The following is a 20,888-nucleotide window of genomic DNA, read 5'->3' as shown; positions in this document are numbered from 1 at the left end:
GATTTGCATTTTGGTTATGGAACTTAAACAGTAGTTTGTGGAATGCTCAGGTCCACTGATATATTTCATTGCAGCTAATTTGTAAATAAATAAATACATAAATCTATTACTACTACTAGTACCAGAGGTGAGAGTAAGTCAAACACAAGCAAGTCACAAGTAAGTCCCTACTTTCTAGGTTTAAATCAACGTGTTTTCAGAACAAATGGTACAAATGAATAGAAATCAATGGAACATTGTAAATAAAAAAAGCCTTTTGGGGATAATAGGGATGACCATGTAAATAAAGGCACTTAGAATATCTCCAAACACTTTAGAGGAAACATGCAGAATGGTCCACAGTTATGTTGTTATTTTATTTGCCATATCTAGCATAAATCCCCACTATGATACATAGCATATTTAGAATATTTTATTCATGTATTTATTTATTGTTAGTTTTGGCTGTTTAGGTCAAAACAGTATAAGATACATATTGGCGAAAAACATATATACATTGAAAACCAATAGAAGGTCGAGTACATGCCAAGTCATCCATCCCAAGTCAAAGTCAAGTCCCAAGTTATGAATCATCAAGTCAGCTAAGCAAGAGTCAAGTCTGCAAATGTGCGACTCGAGTCAAGTCATGTCACTACTACTATTTCTATTGATGATAATTAAAATAATAATAACAAGCGATATTCACAAACAGTTCTCTGGCCATGTCTCTGAGGATGGCCATTTCATACACAGAGAACCACTGCAGCCAGCAGTAGGGTGAGGTTATGCCTGGTGCCTGTACCACCAGATAGACATCCGTGTCTCTGTATCCCACGGCCGTGATGACATTAATCCACAGCGCAACATGCAGGGGGACGCAGGGCTGAAAGTGGCCTTGGTGCTGTACTTGGCATGATTATCAGCCACGTTATGACCTTGCCTGGCCCCAGCTGTGCACCCTCCAAGGAAGAGTCCATCAGCTGTCTGTGCTGTCAGGGAAGAATGTGACTTTATTACTTTCACCCTGTCCTTGCTGTAGTAACAGCAGGGAGGCACCCATGACTCAGAGGGCCTGTCCTCACCGTATACCAGCTGTGTCTGGTATGAATATCCTGGAAGGGCATTGACGATCACCAGCGTGTCATATACAGGTGCTGACAGGCCACTGCCACCCTCATGCTGCCCACCCCCAGGCTGTCCTCTCTCAGCATGGCAGCAGATTGCTGACTGAGACCACGGGAAATCTGCAGGAGAGTGTCCATGAACCAATACCATCAATACCTACATAAGAAACATCTTCCCCACATCTTGAACTGAACCTACAACGCCCAGCGGAGATACAAGCTTTTATGTGAAACCTGTTTAAACTAACATACTAACATACAATTGTCCTGATTAGTCATATATGAATGAATTATAGGAGTAGTCTCAAATAAATTAAGAAAATAATAATAATAATAATAATAATAATAATAATAATAATAAATGTGTATATGTACTACTCCTATAATTAATTCATATATGTAGGTTGCACCCCAAGTTATATATATCTACGATGCCCTGTCATAGACATGTTTCCTGTACATCATTTCTGGCATCCATTTTTACTTCCGGCAGACAGTTTTGTAACATGTGCATCTCTTTCTATTTTACCAATACCACCTCTTTTTAAACTTCACCTTGCCCTTTAGGACCACCATACATAAAGCATTTGGCATGTTGACAAGATTGGAATGAGAGAGAAAATAAAACTGAGGAGTTATTATTCATCAGGAGGAGGAACAATATTACAGATTGTGCCAGATGTGTGTTCTCCCAAGCAGATTAACAATACTAATAATAATGAATGAACGATTAAAATGGGAGAATGTGACATCTAAATAAAGGCTGGCCCAATTTTAGAAAGATCTGTAATTTTGGCATGCACAGTCCGGCACAGTACCCCAGTCCGCCCGCTAGGGGGCGCGACCTCGGCTGCCGTGTTGGCCGTGACGTGTCGTGTTTCCCAGCTCTCCCCTCACTTCCTGCTTTCTGTGCAGGACCTGTTTTGAGGCTGTTGACGTCGGGCGAGGCGATCCCAGCGCCACAACATGGACTGATTCCCCCCGAGAGAGAGACAGCCAGGCCGGTGCAGACCCCTCTCCGCGGCGGCCTTTGTTTCTGCGCGTCCTGCTTGTGCTTTGGAGACGTCGCCGCTCCGAGTAAATGACAGTCATTCCCGAGTGAAGGCGGCAATCTGTAGGTCAACAATGCATCCACAGGCGCAGCTTTTCTCCCCCACCAACGGAGATTTTACCTTCGTCTCCTCCACCGAGGCTGAAGGTACAGTACAGGCCCTGCCCGGGGGAAACAACCGCCTCTCGTTACATTATAAAGATGGGTTTTCCATATGAAGTGCGTTTTCGGCGACACTTTCTGGACTGGTTCCCGACGGCCAGCACCGTGGATCGGGACGTGTCTGATTAATAAACGAATGCAGTTCTGACTATAATGATTACACCTCTGTATCATGTCTTATATAATCGTGCGCTCACATGATCATAACACATGCGGTAATAATGAAGCACAGTGACGCGTCCGCACAAAGTAAACAAAGACTATTAGCCTACCTTATCAATATGTTTTTAAGGGCTTTTCAACTCTGATGTCATTATCTTAATATCCCATTGAACGACTGTTGCGAAATTATACTACTGTTGTATGGGTGTTTCACATTTAAGGCGTAACAACCTCACCCATTTGGGGAAGAGATGAGGTGCATCCTAAAATCTGTACTGGGAATGACGTGTATATTACACATCTGACGCCATTATGACATCATGACAGGTATACTGTGAAATTGCATCATTCACAACTTGGATTGTGTGTGTGGTTGTACGTATTGTAGGTCTACCAGCAACACTTGTATTTTGTTGCGATTGAAAGCCATATGAAGTTCAGTCTCTGTGCCGCGTGTAAAAGATTGAAAAAAATCACTTGAGTTGATGACACTCTGCAGGATACACAGTTTGTTTTCGGTCTAAGCACCTCAACACAATTTCCAGGTTATTTAATCAGTTTATACACTTTCTCTCTCTCTCTCTCCAGAACTCAGCGGTTCAATTGAAGCCCCAGATGTTAAGCTCAACCTAGGCGGTGACTCTGCCAAAGATGCCTATGCCACCACATTCCTGAGGCAGCGAGGCTACAGCTGGCTGCTGGAGGTGGACGAAGATGACCCTGAAGATATCAAACCCCTGCTGTGCGTAAAACCTCATTCTCTCACCTTCTCGCTCCGCGTGGAAACCTCATTTCATCATGATTAACTGTAGCTCAGATCAAGACAAACACAAGTATATGACATGTTTTTCTTTATTGCACTCGTGTGACATCTGCATCACTTCAGGTTATCTGGCCTAGCCTCGTTCTCCATATTATACCTCCTGCTGCAAAATCAGAGGAGATGTGATGATGTCTGATAAACAATACAGCCCCGACAGCTTTCTTATCACAGTGTGTAACTCTGTGCCCTGGCTCTGTCCTGGGGGTCTCTGTGCTCGTCCTTGTGATGATATGGGTGTCTTCTCTTCCCCCCGCCCCGCCCCCCGCTTCACCGAACAGAGAGGAGCTTGATATCGACCTGAAGGACATCTACTATAAAATCCGCTGTGTGCTGATGCCCATGCCGTCCCTGGGCTTTAACCGGCAGGTGGTGAGGGACAACCCTGACTTTTGGGGTCCCCTGGCTGTGGTGCTGCTCTTCTCCATGATCTCACTGTATGGCCAGTTCAGGGTGAGTGACACAGAGGTGGAAGGTACTGAGAGAGACCGTGTGTAGCTCTGTAATTTATAAATACACAAACAAACTAGACATTGCAATAAGTAATAACCTTTTTAGTTAGAAATTGGAGTGGGGGGTTGAAAGATTGATCTTTTGATTATATTATGTTACATGAATTAATAAAATACATTGAATGTAATTGTGTTTTGGTTTCCAAGTAAATTGCATTAATGCTATACATAATTACACAATAAAAGCACAATTGTTTGGCAGGAACTTGAGAACAATGCATCGTTTGATAGTATTATCATTGAATGTTGATTCATACATTTTCTCAATGTATCTTACAATTTAAAATGCGATTGATATTGTTCTGAAAAGGTGGTGTCCTGGATTATTACGATTTGGATATTTGGATCTCTGACCATCTTTCTTCTGGCAAGAGTCCTTGGTGGTGAGGTAAGTCATAGCTTTGAATAATTGTACTGTATCCTTTCAGCATGTTTATTGTTCTTATACACAGTGCACGGATTAAAACCGAACGAAGGGCTATACTGTAGTAGTTGCAACAAAAAACAAAAGTAATTGCATTAGACGATTACACACAAAATACTGTATTTCATAACCAAAATAATTCTGTATACTGAAGTAATTTCCCTACTTATATTCTTGTGAGAAGATATTAAACTATAAAAGATACCATGAATAAATTGTTAATTCTCACCCTTGGAGAGCATTGAGCTTGATATCGAATACTGGAATTGTGGAAAGATGTACTGCAGTGTTATTTGTTTTTAACTTGTTCTATATGTTTTAACTAGTGCAGCCCCTTTTTTTATAATATACATTCTGATACATATTGTAATAATCAGATATCGGTGCAGTTTCACTCATTGTGCACTTACTGTATATGCAATGAATCCCATACCAAGTACCATCCACCTGACTCACCTATTTCTCTTGATTGACAGGTGTCTTACGGCCAAGTCCTCGGAGTCATTGGGTATTCTTTGCTTCCACTTATTGTCATAGCACCATTGCTTTTGGTAGTTGGAGGATTTGAAATTGTTTCTACATTGATAAAGGTAACCACACTTTTAAATGCCTTTAAACATAAAAATATTCAATTTTAATGAATCAAGAACTTTGAAAACTTCCTATTTTTCTTTTCATATAATACAAACTTTGTCTACATCAGGCAAAGTACCCTTCTTTGCCACTCAGTGATTTTAGAAGGAAATAAGGGAAAAAGTAAATAATTTTAAAGAAATGAAGATCTCTCAGCTTGTACATATCTCACGAATACGAGTGTGATTATGCTCCATATTGTCAGGACTTGACCAGCCTTGAAGTTTATTAATGTCACATGTTTCACCTGTTTCTGATTCGCCTTGGTTTCCATTTGCCTTGGTAGGAAATTAAACTGAAATAAATCAAATCTGATGAGAATAGTGATGCATTCAGCAGCAACATACAATTATATTCTACATAGCATAACCATAACTGCCTATCAGGATCTGTGCTAGTTTCAAAATGTGTAATCTGTAATTCATATTACGGCAAGTTACTTATTGAAGCACGTGTTTTGCCCTAGAATGAAGCTAATTGTGCGTCGTCTTGTCTTCCTTAGCTCTTCGGAGTATTCTGGGCTGCGTACAGTGCTGCTTCCTTGTTAGTGGGCGATGAATTCAAGACAAAGAAGCCACTTCTGATCTATCCGATTTTCCTTCTATACATCTACTTCCTGTCTCTATATACCGGCGTCTGAAATACACGCGCTGTGCTCTGGAACTGTATGACATACCATGGCATCGATGGCCGAATCACGAGGAGGCAACCTAAGGAATCTGCTTTAGATCTCTGAGAAGGACCATGAAAATTTGTTTTTGTTTTTTTCCTGGTTTACAATCATGGTCAATAATGGGTCATAATGGGTCATGTTTGTACAGTGTATTTAATTATTAAATGTAACCATGACCTTTGTACTTAAATCTAAACTAAAAATCTAGGATTGGTTTAGAAACCTCTGTTATTACACCTTTTAGTTTGATTGACCGCAAACCTGGGTATCTTTGCAAGGTACTGGATGATGCTACAGAGGTTGTGAATGGACATTTACCCTGTTATTATACTTCAAATTGATACTGAGGCTTTTGTTAAACCTAGGTGATTAAGAAACTTGCATTTTCTGACCAACATTTTGGCCATAGCTTATTCCCATAGAGAAGCTTGTGCCAAACGTGCCAGCAGCACTGTGTGTAGTCCACTCCACTATGTTCAGACTAACAGAAAGTGCAATAGTTCAGACTGAGTTTTTTGGTTGTTTTTAGTTTTTTTGGGGGAGGGGGGTAAATATTTACACTAAGGTTTAGATTTGAGTGAGATTTCTCTATGTCATGCATCTTTATACTTCATTTCACTCTTTATTTATAAGTCCCGCTAGATCATATTGGGTAGTGTATGTGAAAGAAAACGGATATACTAAATTTGGGTGCCTTTCTTTAGTTATGTTGAATGGTTGTTATATTATTAACATTTTATAGATGTACATTTGTAAAAAAAATAAAATGAGAGAGCTGTAAATGAAATGCTCATTTGTATTACACCTTATCCATGAACCATTTATACTCAGGATCTTAGTGGGTTGTTTTTTTTCTTTTTTCTTTCTTCGAATGGCTAGAAGAGTTATTTTAAGTAAAAGGAACAATATGGTATATTTCAATTACTTGTCTGGAAAAAAGGAAGGTATCACCTTTAGACTTTACTTTTATCTCGCAATGAACTGAAGTTACTTTTTAAAAATCATTATGCACTTTTAAAATAAAGGTTTTGTTTGTTTGCTTGTTTGTTTCACTTAACTCCTGCCTGTCTCTTCTTTCTCAAAGTCTTCGGGAGTTTAGCTTGTATGTATAGTTTTTAAAGTTATGCTGTTATATTAAAAAAAAAAATTGCTGTACAATAGCTCTAATATTCTGGACTCTGTTTTAAATATAGGACAGGGCCATACAGAAAAAGGTGGAGTGCACTTTGCAGAAGATAGCTTATTGTGGCACACATAGCAAAAGGATAATCTACAAAATGTTTTTGCACATCATGAAATGTATTACATGTATTATTTATTTTTAAAAAATCGTCACTGTGTTCCTACACATTATATAAAATACAAAACCCATGTAAAGCAAGATTAGAAAGACGTGTAAGGTGGAGAATTGAAAAAAGTGCTGTAGCTCAATGCAATATCTGTCCAGGGCAAACTGGATGGCCAATGTCCAAACATTTTCTTATTAAGGGATTTACAATTTGTTACATTTAAGCACCTATGATTAAACAGAAACACTGATAAGTGTTTCAATAAAATGCCACATTTTACAATATTGTAATAGGTCAGTACAGCCCTGATCCACAGGCTTACACTTTCAATATACATTAAATGTGATGTAACAATGTGAATTCTGATTTAAATATTTAAGTCTTGGTACCTGTAAAAAAACCAAACAATTACGACTTTATCAGGCATTTGAAAAGCAAAATGAATGGCTACTTATAATCACTAGTAGCGAGTAATTCTACGTGACATTGACTTACAAATTATGAAATAAGCATTTAGAAAAGTGTGTCTGTATTTGTCTTCGATATAATCAAATCAGAAACAGCGCGATCGTGACGAGCATTGTACACACAGCTGCTGCAAAATAGATTACTGTGCGGCACTGTCCCTTTAAATCAATACTCCCAGAGGTGCTCTGATCTCGGCCCACAATGCACCGGCGCTTTATATTTATATCGCCATTTATAAAGATACTGGGTTGTTTCCTTCAAGTATTTATTTAGTGCTGTTCAGTGTGGCAACATGTAAGTCGGATTAATGGGGCACTTATTTAAGCAGTGCATTTTAACCCCCTCCATGCTCGCTGCTTTGTGAGCCGACCTTGTAACCATGATACTATGCAACCATGATATTTTGGAAGTCAGGTAAACCATATGCTAGCATGACATAATCGGATAATAGCGACGCGGTTTTTTTTTCACCTGGGAACGACAAACAAACGAGCTAAAAGCCTAAATAAAAATGATGTAATTGGCAGAATCTGAAAAAGAAGTACGGCGTCTTCAATGGGCCCAGAAAGGACTGGCGATCCGCGGGCGGCGCAGCGCTGCCCTGACGCGCTGTTATGAAACAAAGCACGACTTCCGGGTTTCCGCTGACGTATCGGACGCTAGGCCCGCCCACAACAGTGACGCCGACCAATCCGTGGCCAGCACAGTGTTGACAGCTTCATTGTCAGTCACCAGTGAAAGACTTGCCAAGGAACCGTGCAGCACATCCCTAAATACCCCCCGCTTCAAAAATACCCCCCACACCACTGTTGCCCCTGTGCATTTGTGGGGAAATCCTCCAGCCTTGTATTCAAAGGGGAGATGCCATTACCTCTTTTCCAACGCTCCGTCGAAAGCCACAGCGCCCCTAGCGGCGAGGAGTGAGCGGCGCCAGTTCAACCCCCCGCCGGCGGCCACAGCGCCCCCAGTGCAGCGGAGGACGAGCGAGAGCTACGCTAGTTCCGTTTACCTGACATCTTTCTGCCGGAGAGAGGAGCCCTCAGCTGCCCGAGTACTGATGGTGAATAGCTGCTGCTGCTGCGGTAACGGGAGGAGGAGCGGTAGCCGCAGAAGGAGCGCCAGCGGTGGTAGTACAGCGGTGGTCTGGGATCAGGTCTTCCCGTCTTTTTCCACTCACCCCTGAGATCTGAGCTGCCCGACACCGAGCGAGAGAGAGGGGAAGGGGGAAAAAAGAAAGAAAGATGGCGGCCGCGGCCTCGCCGGGCTCCTGCTCCTCCGCCTCCTCCGACTGGATCGTATTGAGAGACGGCTGCCTGCGCTGCGACGAGGAGGGCCTGCGTAGCCTCTCCTACCACCCGGCCCTCAACGCCATCCTGGCCGTCACCAGCCGGGGCAGCATCAAAGTCATCGACGGCACCTCGGGAGCGATCCTCCAGGCCTCGGCGTTGCGTGGTGAGTTTCCGCCCGGGGCCCCGACTGCTGGGCGGCGGGCTGGAGTGTCACAACACGCCGGTGGACGGGGAAGGGAGGGGATGGTGGTAAACACAAGTTTCTCCTTTAAATGTCTGATCACAGCCAGGCCCTGGTCTCGGCGGGGCAGGGCGTCTGTCCTGGGCTTTCCGGCTCCAGCTGTCGTTGCGGACAAAATAAAAACACGGTCTGCTCAGGGGAGAAGGTGATCGCCTTGTGTAGTAAACACACCCGGGACCAATCGTGACAGCCTGCTCCTTCACATCCACAGTCACCGGCCTCCTCGTCCATCATTTCGATATCCAGTCCCCGATGTGGGAGTGAATGATGTGCAGAAGGGGAGACGCTCATTGAGGGGCCGGGAGTGGGTTATTCGTGTGGGTATCCGAGCTGTAACCCGTCCGCACAGGCCTTGGCAAGTTGCGGTGCCGGTGTCAGGCTCTCGTCGGTGGTCTGTCGCTGTCAGTTCCTCAATCTGAACCGGCCTCCCGAGGCTCACGTTTATTGAGTTACTGCGGCTCATAGTCGACGTATCTGCCCAAGATCTCCTCCAAGTTTGTTCCCGATGTGGAAGGTGTTCCTGGTCAGATCCTGCATGTTTGCTGCCCGGATGAACCGCACTACTGCTTGGTAGACCGCAGCCAAGTTTGCCTCTAATGCAAAAGGGGAAAAATATTATTCTCATTATTAAACGTGGTAATGGACAATGCCTGCATCCCTACCCCACTAGCTGGTTTTATTTCCCCATTACAGACTGATGTATGCATGCAATTACTTGGGATTTGTATTTGAAAGGCTTCCCATTTTGTTTTCTATCGTGTTTATACAATTGTCTATATGAGATTTCAATAGATTAATAGATACACGAATAGCAGCATGAACTAGGATATTTTGACATCCACTGAGATCATTTTTTTTTTAAGCACTGACCAGTTATGCCAAACATGTTGGCGGGCATTTATAACACTGCAGGTTTTAGTGATGAATAAAATATCACACTGATCGGTCTGTTCTTTCTGAACAATATGTGACTTACAGCCTTTGGTGAATATGTGTTAATTTCTGAGTGGGTAATAGCATGACATCTGTTTCAAATGTATTGTTGTGACAGGCCTATAAAATAACTAGCTCTATTCCTTTTATTTTTTCTGGTCTTGTAACCAGTTTATTGGGCTATGCCAGACTGCAGTGCTTAACACTATCAAATACAATTTTTCCCTGTTCCCATCACCTTTCAAGCTAAGTCTTCATACACCTTACATTATGGGCATATTAAAAACAATAATTCAGAAGCCTAAATACAAAGGCCTGCCCTTATGAATGCATGGATTTACTGGCAAATGTAATTTCTCAGGTGTAGCCCGAGATATGAGACTTGTGATATGCTCAATTATCTAGTAAAAAAAAAACGTTTTTTATTTCTAAATAAACTAAGTCAAGGAACCGCTTCCTTCAGGTTCTTTAGGGAGCAGGTCATTAAGCTCATGAATATTTTCTGTTGATTTTGGTATTTTTTAAGTTTATTGTCCCAAGCATATTTCAGGCAGGATTCATAATTGCTGAGTCTTATTGGGCCACCTGATAATCAGACATCTCATCTCAGAAAGTCTTAGACAGCAGTGTTATTACCATGTTATGGTTTTGAATCACAATTTAAAATTCTAGATAACATTTCAAGCAGTTCATCACTGTAAGAGGTAGTTGTTCAACTCATTATCCTTGAAGGGGCATAGTCAGATGCTCAACCTCTGCCCAGTTAATCATAATGCCAGAACAGTCCTTGAAATTGTATTCTTGACCTTCAACCTCTCTTGGCAGTCCCTGCACAGGATCTTTTTCTGGTCTTCAAATTGTTATGCATGCTCTTTCGAAGGTGGAATAATACCCATAAATTACTACGGCCGTTTTATTTGGTAGACTGCATCTCAGCTGACCAGGCCTGCTGCTGAAACATTCTTGCAAATCAAGCCTCAAGTGATCAGTTTGCTTTCACCGGTTATTATCTTTGCATTTGATTTGTGTCTACTCCAAAGCAATGCCTGCATTCAGGGTGCGCATTGAGACAATGAGACTAATTGTGTGTTGGGCCAGGTCGGTCCTGTAGAAACATTCCACATGATCCCCGGTCATCTTCTACAGCTCTGCCGTGCTCATGTTTCCTCAGTGCGATCCGTGGACGCGCTTGTTTTCTCTTCTTAAAGGGAAGAGAAAAATACATTCTTAATCTTGGCTTGTGGGTGCAAAGGGTGATGAAAGAAGACAATATCATAATTGCCAAAGGTACTGCAGTCACAAGTGTGCACTCAGACATTCGAGTAGCATCATTAGGAACCTAGTGTAATAAAAGGTGCTCATATTTAATTAGTTTAGCTGCGGCATTTGAAATGTTCCTGTGTCTTCATGCAATTAATGCAGAATACCTATTGTGATCTTCGATATTGAAGCCCACAGTGTTACACTTGGCTTGTGCCGAGTCCAGTCCCTTGGCACCACTGAGTGCTTTAAAAACCCTGTTTATGAAGTCAGTGGTTGAGAGATTATGCTGACAGCAAGTGTATTTGACACAGAAAAGATGCACCCATCAAAAGCCTCTTGAATAATTTGGTTCATCCCCCATGTTAAGTTATGGACAGTTTCTGAAAGTGTATACAAAGCAGTTAGCAGTGCACACCTATAGAAGAACATGTTTTCAAGCTTTACTGTACAAACACTTACATGAAGGAGTAATGTATGTAAAATATGTATTTCATATCGATTTTTATGACCATCATTCCCAGTGCAGTGCTTGAAATGAAAATGAAACCGAATTAATTGTATTGAGCCCTTGCTTAGTCAGTAGTGGTTTATGGTTCTTTAGGTGATATTTGTCGTCTCAAACTACTTTTTTTTTTATCAGATAAAGGGATTGCAGGTCAGCTGAAAATAACGTATACATCCTTACTTTACATGCATTAGGTTAACTAATGGCTGTCTTAGTATACATTTTTTTTATCTTATCTTCACACCATACTTTGTCTTTTTTTGTATGGAGCTATTTTTAAGAAACTTAACGTCTAATATTCAATAGAAAAGCAGGTTTTCACACTTTGCGTGGCATAAATTGTACATTTGTCACAGATTTGAAAATGAGTGTATAAAGTTTAATGAAAGAAACCATGCTGGGTTCCTGCTTGGCCTGCGAATGCCTTTCAGTAAAACGGCAATAGGACTTTTTTCCATCAGTGTGACCTGCCAGGACAGAATCAGCTTTTACTTGTGTGAGAGCGGTCGGTATTTATTTGGAGGTGTACATTTAATTAATCACAATATTAATCGGAGAAGTCTTACTCATTGGCTCCCTGTATGATGTGAACGGTTTCTAAGCCTGCAGAGTTTGGCCACAAAGCACAGCAGCATGGTGGCACAGGGCACAGAGGGCAGCCCAGACACGTATTTTGAGGCATTCTCTCACCGGCTTGTCTCTCTCTCGACAAGGTGGCGGTAGTGCCAATAACACTGTTGTCAGTAAACATTGAAATCAAACCGCAAATTGCTTTCTGGTGTCGTTGGGTTTTGACGCTGCAGCTGGGTGAGTCAGTCTCTCTTTTGGTCTGGTCCGGTATTTGACAGGGAACGGTGTTCTGCAAAAATGTCTTCCTTTCATTTAATGATTAAAGCCTCTAAACTGGCGCTAATTGTTTTTGGCCATGTTGTTACTAGTCTACCCATTTTTGGGGCCCTGAAGAAATGTGCTGTGGAACGCAGTGATGAACAGTCTCTGATATCACCTCTAAGTATATAGAGCCTGTGAACTTTGCTTACTTTCAGTGACTGATTTATTTACAGAGGGTGGTTTGGTGTTTTGTTTACAATGACATTTGAATAGCGCTTTCTACAGGAAGTGAGGTTTCTTATTATTCTGAATATTTAATATTCAGCAACATGCCACAATCAATGTTATGAAGTGCAGGATTGAAAGTCTTCTAAGCAAGAGCTTTGAACGTCTCTCTTTATTGTGCAACAGAATGCAAACATCCATAAACTAAAGGAACACATGCTTCGTACATATGTATAGGTGTTTAACCTGTTTACCACACAGCATCCGCACCTGCGATGAATACTCTTATTAACTAGTTGAAAGGGTTATGCTTTTACGAAGAGGTAACTTCTCCCACGGCCCTGTAATTAGAGGCATGCTGTTGTCTATTGTTCTGCAGACTGGCAAAGCCCATGTCTCCGGCTGTCGAAAGTACAGTCGTGCCTCTGTGAGCGAAACTCTTCCTATCTTGCTCACATGTATAGAATTACGTAACGAAGCGACTCCAGCAATTGCTCTTGCAGACGATCGCCTGTCCTATCCGAGTTGTTGACAGGCTCTCCACGAGGAGAGGATACGGGGGGTCAAGATTGAGCTGCGGTGCCAAAATAATTTAAAACTCGGCTACTAATGTGCTTCTTTTGGTTATTGGATAATTATTTGGTTTGGTTTACAGAGATTTCCTTTATTAAAAAGATCTTTGTACATAACAGCCAAAAAAAAAAAGTGAACCAGAACCCAAGAGCTAGACCAAATCTAAGCATACAATGGTCAGCATTCAGACAAGAAATGCAAAGAGACACCTGCTGCTTTCATGAGCCGTACATGTGAGCAGGAAACGCGTTCATCGAACCTTGTGAAATGAATGATTAATATAAATGTGTAAAATTGAATTCTGCCATGACACTTTGAAAATAACTTATTTTCCACGGTTGCAGCGAAGCCAGGAGGCCGGGTGAAATGTCAATACTTCCCTGCGGTGGACAAGGTCCTGTTCGTGGATGATTATGCCGTTGGCTGCCGGAAGGACCTCAATGGCATCTTGCTGTTAGATACAGCTCTCCAGGCGCCGGTCATGAAACAGGAGGATGTTGTTCAGCTTGAACTTCCTGTCACAGAGGTGAGATCCTGAATTTGAATGCCTTTATTTGATTATTTCATTATTATGTATGGGATGCCTCTGGTTAGTCACAAAGTCAGGTAATGCTGCATTAAAATATAGTTAAGCATGAAGGGGACCAGAGTGTGTGACTGGCACAGAATTGTCCTGCATCCAGAGGTTTTGGTGTAACGAGCATTGCCACTAAACGCAATTGCATAATTCTTGGATGCCCTGTGGGAATCTGTTTGAAGAAAGTTCAGTCTTATCTGTCAGAGGAGGGTTGTGTGTGTAAGCAACTGGGAAACGAAGGGGATGAAAAGAATTTGGTTTGTTTTGGATGCCATTCCCTCAGACACTCGGCATGCAAAGTTGTATCAAAATTTCCGCAGAGTAGGGATGTTTTGGGTTGGTACTATAAACTGCTTTTTGTTTCTTGTGGTTGGTGGTGTTTCCATCAAACTGTATATTATACTCTTTTGCTGTTAAACTAGCCATTCATTATGTGCCCCAGTAATAACACCGTAATTATGTATTCAGTACATCTCCATTTATGTTTCCTAGCTTTTCTTTGAGTGACTTTTAAAGGCAGGAGACCTCTGTTCGTACAGAGCAACGTTTGGGCTAATCCTTTTATCTTTAGGCTGATAATTGTTAGTGTTTGTTTCAGGTCAGATTCTGTACATCTAGGCATGTAATATTCAGGAATATATTAATTATAGGAATTACTGAGAAATTTTAAGTCATGCTCATTATAGCCCTTAATTGTGGTATTGTGATTTTGGTACTGTACACGTGCTTGAATGTATCCAAGTTTCTATTTGTTGTGTGACATCTGCTATGACAGTTAAGCACAGTTTCAATGCACAGTGTATAATTTAAGCCTTTTTTGTTTTCGTCTTGTTGAAGTTTATTCTCCCCCGTAAACAAACACTTTATGAAATTAAGTAAAGCTACTGAAGCACAACAAGCTTTCTGAAAATAATTAGTTTTCTGCATATTCTGTGTCACTCAGTTGTTTTTGATATTTTGGAGATTTGCATATACTATGATAGTCTGCGTTGTTTGTGAAATACTTCAAAAATTTCCATAACCATCTGAAACTCGCATCTTTCATTTCAGACAGCAGTGCTAATTGGAATTTAGCTGTACTTGTATTAAAACAAAAAGCTTCAGCTAAATGTGCTGAATTAGGGATAAAGTCAGCTCCTTTGCTTACGTGTAATCCCTCATCTATTGACACATTCCCATCTGATGAACCACTTTAAGAATCTAATGCTACATTTATTGCTCTTACTGATCCATTCTGTATTTTATTATTTATCTATCCATTTAATCTTTTATGTTGTTTATTTTCTATGTTCTATGTTGTTTTAATCTTTGTAATGTCTGTTCATGCTAATGAATGCTCTTCACTCTCTGCTTTGTTAGCTTTGTTGTCACCATGTCTGTAATGACATCTTTCCCTTTTTCTTGCCAACAAATTCCTGTTAATTTCCTTTCCGTTTCTTATGCATCAATGAGTTGTAATATAGGTTTCCAATGCTTGTTCTTTTTATTAGTTTATATGAAATTAAGGAATGGAGTTCTGACATTCTCATAAATGCTAGAAAATGAGAGAATAAATACACTAGCATCCTGCTGAAAATCAATGCATATAAGACAATCCAATTAAATCACCAAGTGTTGTATTTATTAAACAGCCCCTCTTCACCACAAAAAAAAAAAGTTTCAGAAGCAAGTAAGTTGCAGGTCCAGAATGCTTTGCAGAGTATCATCTTTTGATCAGATCATGATTATTTCTAACCTTTGTCTTGGAAGGGAATTTATTAAAGTGACTACTTGCTTTTTTCTAGGCCCAGCAAATGCTGTCAGCCTGTCTGGAGAAGGTAGATGTGTCTAATACAGAAGGATATGATCAGTTCATCACACAGCTTAAAGATGGGTTGAAAAATACCTCACACGAGACCGCAGCGAATCACAAAGTGGCAAAAGTGAGTAGCTGAGAACATCTCGGAGGGTTAATACAAATGGTGACATTATACTGTAAAATGTGTAAAATGTACATTGAAAACTGAAATGTTTTGCAAGAAATCTAAATTATGATTTTGACCCCGAGAATTAGTCTGATTTTATTCCACCTCCGGAGTGATTGTGATTGAAATAATTGCTGTAATATAATTTGTAATCTAAACTGCCTGGTTTTCAGATATTATTTTTCTCCTAATCCCGAAAATATATTTTCTATCCCTGTCTGGTCTTATGGTTTTCGTTATCTCTGTTTGCTCTGTATAAGTGCAAACACTGACAAAGGCCACATACAGGAGGTGACTTAGTCAGCTGCTGTATTTATGGGACCTTTGACCTTTGCTATTGGCGATGCACCAGCTAAAAGCAGAAATAAACTAGAATCTTGTCCATTGTTGTCCTCTAGACATGTTCATTTACATTCTTGGTTGTGTAGTGGTACAACAGTTGTGTAGTGTAACAAAGGGTTCTGCCTTGTCTGGGAATGTTTGATCATTGACCTTCGATTCCTGCGTATCAATTGTCCTCTAACCCCAGCACAGTATGAGCACTTTGAATTCACCTCTTATCTGCGGTTTTAATTTATCCTGATACTATGTTTTACAGCATAAGTGTTTTATAAAAGTGAGGGGTCCTGAGTTTTATTATAAAATGTAACTCTTTTCCTCCTTGTTTCTCTCTGCAGTGGGCAACAGTTACTTTCCATCTTCCCCACCATGTGCTAAAATCCGTTGCCAATGCCATTGTGAACGAACTGAAGAAGATTAACCAGAATGTGGCTGCCTTGCCTGTAGCCTCGTCCATCATGGACCGGCTATCCTACCTCTTACCGAGTGCACGGCCTGAGCTGGGGGTGGGCCCGGGACGCTCCGTAGATAGGTGAGAGTTGGGCGGGTTGGCACAGAAACTGGAGTAAGGGAAAGTTGTAAACTCGTATCTGAAACGTGCCCTTGGGTGTTGAAATAAGATTTTTAAAAAGTGGCACGGCCCTTGGAAACGACTGCTTATCATGTTTCATAAAGTAAATAGTCACCGAAGTCAGAATGGCAGAGTGATTTATTATTTAATGCCTCAAACCTTCAGTGGTGATATGATCTCTCTGTACCCCACTGCAGATCACTAATGTACAGTGAGGCAAACAGGAGAGAAACGTTTACATCGTGGCCACATGTGGGGTACCGGTGGGCACAGCCGGATCCCATGGCTCAAGCCGGATTTTACCACCAGGTAGGCAGTGTAAGGAAACTCTACTTTACTACACGTTAATATGATTTTGTTTTTGTTCTCCCATACGTGTGTGTGCATGCGCTGACGATTGAATGAAGATGAGCTGAGCCTTCATGTGTTTTTCGATGGACGTGCGTCTATTTATTCTGTAGTTTTCCCTGGTTTTGAGGGATGTTCACGTGTGGCCCGACCTTGCTGCGTTGGTGTGTTTGGGCTGATGTTTTCTCTCTCTATTTTAGCCTGCCTCTACTGGCGATGACAGAGCCATGTGCTTCACGTGTAGTGTCTGCCTGGTCTGCTGGGAGCCGACGGACGAGCCGTGGTATGTTCAAACACTTTAAAAGCACTGCCAAATCTGTTCATTTTCTGCGAGAGATTTGTATAGAGAAGATCCTGCTGTCTTGAGTTTGTAATCGTAAGATCTTTATCCGGCAAAGTGGGATTTCAGGACTCCTCTGATGGACTTTTCAGGTCCGAGCACGAGCGACATTCCCCGAACTGCCCGTTCGTGAAGGGGGAGCACACGCAGAACGTACCTCTGTCCGTCACGCTGGCCACCAGCCCGGCACAGTTCCCCAGCGCTGACGGCTCCGACAAGGTGGCCTGCTTCGGCTTCGGGAGCTGCCCTCACTTCCTTGCCGCCGCGACAAAACGGGGGAAAATCTGTATATGGGATGTGTCCAAGCTCATGAAGGTAGGCCAGGCATATTTTGTGGCTGTGAATTTTAGAGTTGCACAAGTACAAATCTATGTAAATCTCCCTGTATATAATTCCTGTTATTTTGGCATTAACGGCATCCTGTCTGAATCTGTAGGTGCACTTGAAGTTTGAAATAAACCCTTATGATCCGGCAATTCTACGGCAGCTCATCTTGTCAGGGGGTGAACAAGGTTCTGGGACGGAGTCCAGGAGACCCACTTTAGCTTGGTTAGAAGATTCTTCCAGCTGCTCAGATATACCAAAACTCGAAGGAGACAGGTAGGTTTTCTTAAGGTGGCCATTGAAACTCAACAGGGCCTCTCTATCATTGTTTAAATCCAGTTAACGCAGGCTGGAAAACTTATCGGGGCCAAGGTGTGCATAATGATCGTGGAAATGTCTGAAATATGTGGTAGATTCTACGTGTATATATATGTGTGTATAGTATAATGTGTGTTGTATTTTCTACTGTATGAGCTCACTTTTATTCCACACATTTTAGAAAAAGGGTCTGATCATTTATAAGTCTTATTTTTTGATAGTGATGATCAGCTGGAAGATTCCGACAGTGAGGAGCATTCCCGATCAGAATCTGTGACAGGTGAGTACTTAATCCCCCGCCCTGCAGTGGTGGTCCACAGAGATTGAAGGGTATTGATCTCTGAGCAATTACAGAGCGTTAAGTCCCGTCTGACGGTGCCGTTCTTGCAGATTGAAAAAGCTATCGCCATTCCTGTGGTCTTATCACGTTCAGTGTAGATATTTGGTGTTATGGGCGCCTTTTGATCATGAATTATTGGGATGTCGGGCATTCGGATCCATTATTTACTTGTTTCTCCTGATATGGGACAATTGATTTTTGCTTCTATATGTAGCGCTTGCTAAACAGATCTATTATGACTCCATGTGGTTGATTGACAGAAGCTTTAAGGTCTCGGTTACATGGCCAACAAAGTGCTACATATCATTCAAGGACACTTTCAATACGTAGGCTGGTTTATTTCCTGTTTTCCTTAAACCATGTTTTATATTTGTAAACAAAACCCTCTTGGACCCATTTGGCCTATCTATGTTCAGTATTGTGGTGTCTCAACTGTCCCCGTCGTGTTCCCCATGACAGGGCACATGTCCCAGAAGGAGAGCATGGAGGTCAACCTGGGCATCACAGCCCTCAGCATCCTGCAGCAGCCGGAGAAGCTGCAGTGGGAGGTGGTGGCAAACGTCTTGGAGGACACAGTCAAGGACCTGGAGGAGCTAGGAGCCAACCCTTCCCTGGCCAGCACCAAAACGGAGAAAGCGAAGGAGAAGCACGCGGAGCACCACAACATTCCCTTCCCGTGCCTGCTGGCGGGGGGGCTGCTGAGCTACAGGTCGGCAGCGGCCTCGCCGCTCAGTAGCAATTCACGTCGCTCGCTGGACGGCCTGTCACGGACTCAGGTCGAGGGCACGGAGCCGGGCGCGATAGAGATCGAGACATGTGGTCACTCCGAGCTCGGCTCCCCCCTGGTGCGCAGGACTATGCCGGTGCTGCTGCTCTACAGCATCAAGGAGTCGGACGAGAAAACGGGTAAGGTCTTCGCCACCATGAACAACCTGATGAGCAAGAGCCTGCATGACGAGGGCTTCTCGGTGCCCCAGATCATCGAGATGGAGTTCGACAGCCACGAGCAACTGCTGCTGCAGGACCCCCCCGTCACCTATATCCAGCAGTTCGCCGACGCGGCCGCCAACCTCGTCTCCATGGACTCTGACAAGTGGAGCTCTATGGTACCAAAGCCGGGGACACTGGTGCAGTGCCTGAGGCTGCCCAAACTGGTGGAGGAGGAGAACTTGTACGTTGACTCCATCACCCCCTGCACCGACGGCGTCCACCTGCTGGTGGGACTGCAGTCCTGCTCCGTGGAATCACTCAGCGCCATCAATCAAGTGGAGGCCTTGAACAATCTCAACAAACTGAACTCCGCGCTGTGTAGTCGGCGGAAAGGAGACTTCGAGCCCCTCCCCAGCCTCGCCAACGGCACCGGCATCAACGTCCTGAAGCAGGAGTCCCCGACCAGCACCCAGACCCCGCTAATCATCCCCCCCGAGCAGCGGGTGGTGAGCGGGGGCTACCTAGTACTGTACAAAATGAACTACTCCACCCGGATAGTCACCCTGGAGGAGGAGCCAGTCAAGATCCAGCATATCAGAGACCCCAAGGACGCCATTACCTCACTCATCCTGCTCCCGCCTGACATCCTGGACAACCGCGAGGACGACGGCGAGGAGGCCATGGAGGAGACGCCCCCCGCCCTCAACAACGGGAACATGAAAGAGAAGAAGGTGGACGTGACTGGCTTGGGCCACTTGGTCGTTACCACTCAGGGAGGATACATCATGATTCTTGACCTGTCCAGCCTGGAGGTGTTGGCCAAGGTGGAGCCGCCCAAGAAGGATGGGGCGGAGGAGCTGGACCCCTTTGTTTCGGTGACCTATTGCTCCGGGACAGACAGACTGTGTGCTTGTACTAAAGGTAATGGCTTGGGCTGCTTCTCATTTCTAGAGTGCATTATTAGATCTTTTGTTTAAATTGTGGTCTTGCATAACCTCTTCCCTTGTGACTTTCCCACAGCGAGGCTGTTTCTTGTTCAGTGTTCACCCTGCAGCAGGGGTGTCTGATTGTCTGGCCGCAGTGTCTGCCGGGTTTTGTTCCAGCCCAGCTCTTGGCTCATTAATTGGTCTAATTAAACAACTTGATTAATTGACACTTCTCTCCAGACTCTGAAATGTTCTGTGTGTTCACTGTGTTGAGACATCATCCAATTGTCAGGTATTGGCTATACAGTATCAAATATGAGAGTTTTAGATATGCCTACCTGAGTAAATAATGACATTAATGAAGTCATTGGGAGCTCCTGTTGGAACAAAAACCAGCAGACACTGCAATCCTGACACTTAAAACTATCAAATACATTTGTTTTCAATGCATAATATGTGCATGTGACAATGATAATCGTTTTTCATGTTCATAAAATACATAAATAAGGTTTCAGCAAATCAAAATTTTGCAAATATTCTGTTAGATCGAGATTAGAATTTAAGACCTATGTTTCGATTCATACATTTAACATTCAATCTAAGCCTAGACTCTGCAGGTGTGACATACAAAAAATTAAGCTATAGATGAAAGCAAGTGGAACATCTTAGAGAGGCCTTCATCCAGCAGTGGATCGATATAGGTATAAGTAATAATAAGCTACGGAATAATTGACATTTGTATTGAGATTTTTTG

General features: G+C 42.7%; 2 protein-coding genes across 11 annotated transcripts in view; both read left to right on the top strand.

Moving 5' to 3' along the window:
* The first annotated feature begins 2,012 nt into the window (after positions 1-2,012).
* yipf4 (Yip1 domain family, member 4) lies at positions 2,013-6,597 on the top strand. Its single transcript, XM_066696542.1, has 6 exons — positions 2,013-2,301; positions 3,067-3,220; positions 3,580-3,751; positions 4,121-4,198; positions 4,711-4,824; positions 5,370-6,597. The coding sequence occupies exons 1-6, from the start codon at positions 2,229-2,231 to the stop codon at positions 5,505-5,507; spliced, it is 729 nt and encodes a 242-aa protein (XP_066552639.1). The 5' UTR covers positions 2,013-2,228; the 3' UTR covers positions 5,508-6,597.
* A 1,698-nt stretch (positions 6,598-8,295) lies between these two features.
* The window catches only part of birc6 (baculoviral IAP repeat containing 6), an 84,934-nt gene continuing 72,341 nt past the window's right edge, over positions 8,296-20,888 (top strand). For 7 of the 10 annotated variants that reach the window (XM_066696540.1, XM_066696537.1, XM_066696533.1 and 4 more), the window contains exons 1-10: positions 8,296-8,749; positions 13,502-13,683; positions 15,519-15,656; positions 16,376-16,569; positions 16,806-16,926; positions 17,157-17,239; positions 17,389-17,611; positions 17,733-17,896; positions 18,160-18,218; positions 18,738-20,129. In XM_066696540.1, the coding sequence (XP_066552637.1) occupies positions 8,539-8,749; positions 13,502-13,683; positions 15,519-15,656; positions 16,376-16,569; positions 16,806-16,926; positions 17,157-17,239; positions 17,389-17,611; positions 17,733-17,896; positions 18,160-18,218; positions 18,738-20,129 (2,767 nt within the window). In that variant the 5' untranslated portion in view covers positions 8,296-8,538. The remainder of the gene's footprint in view (positions 8,750-13,501; positions 13,684-15,518; positions 15,657-16,375; positions 16,570-16,805; positions 16,927-17,156; positions 17,240-17,388; positions 17,612-17,732; positions 17,897-18,159; positions 18,219-18,737; positions 20,130-20,888) is intronic. The other 3 variants (XM_066696541.1, XM_066696539.1, XM_066696536.1) reach the window with 1 other exon arrangement.

The sequence above is a fragment of the Amia ocellicauda genome, chromosome 23 (genome assembly GCF_036373705.1).
Source record: "Amia ocellicauda isolate fAmiCal2 chromosome 23, fAmiCal2.hap1, whole genome shotgun sequence".
Taxonomy (NCBI): domain Eukaryota; kingdom Metazoa; phylum Chordata; class Actinopteri; order Amiiformes; family Amiidae; genus Amia; species Amia ocellicauda.
The sequence above is the reverse complement of the archived record's forward strand: the minus strand, read 5'-3'. Positions and strand labels throughout refer to the sequence as shown.

Excerpts from the sequence above, each read along its gene's own strand:
- yipf4 (XM_066696542.1), top strand. The coding sequence starts at position 2,229 with ATGCATCCACAGGCGCAGCTTTTCTCCCCCACCAACGGAGATTTTACC. Across the intron at positions 4,199-4,710 it reads CAAGAGTCCTTGGTGGTGAG|GTGTCTTACGGCCAAGTCCT; the intron begins GTAAGTCATAGC and ends CTTGATTGACAG. Across the intron at positions 4,825-5,369 it reads TTGTTTCTACATTGATAAAG|CTCTTCGGAGTATTCTGGGC; the intron begins GTAACCACACTT and ends TGTCTTCCTTAG.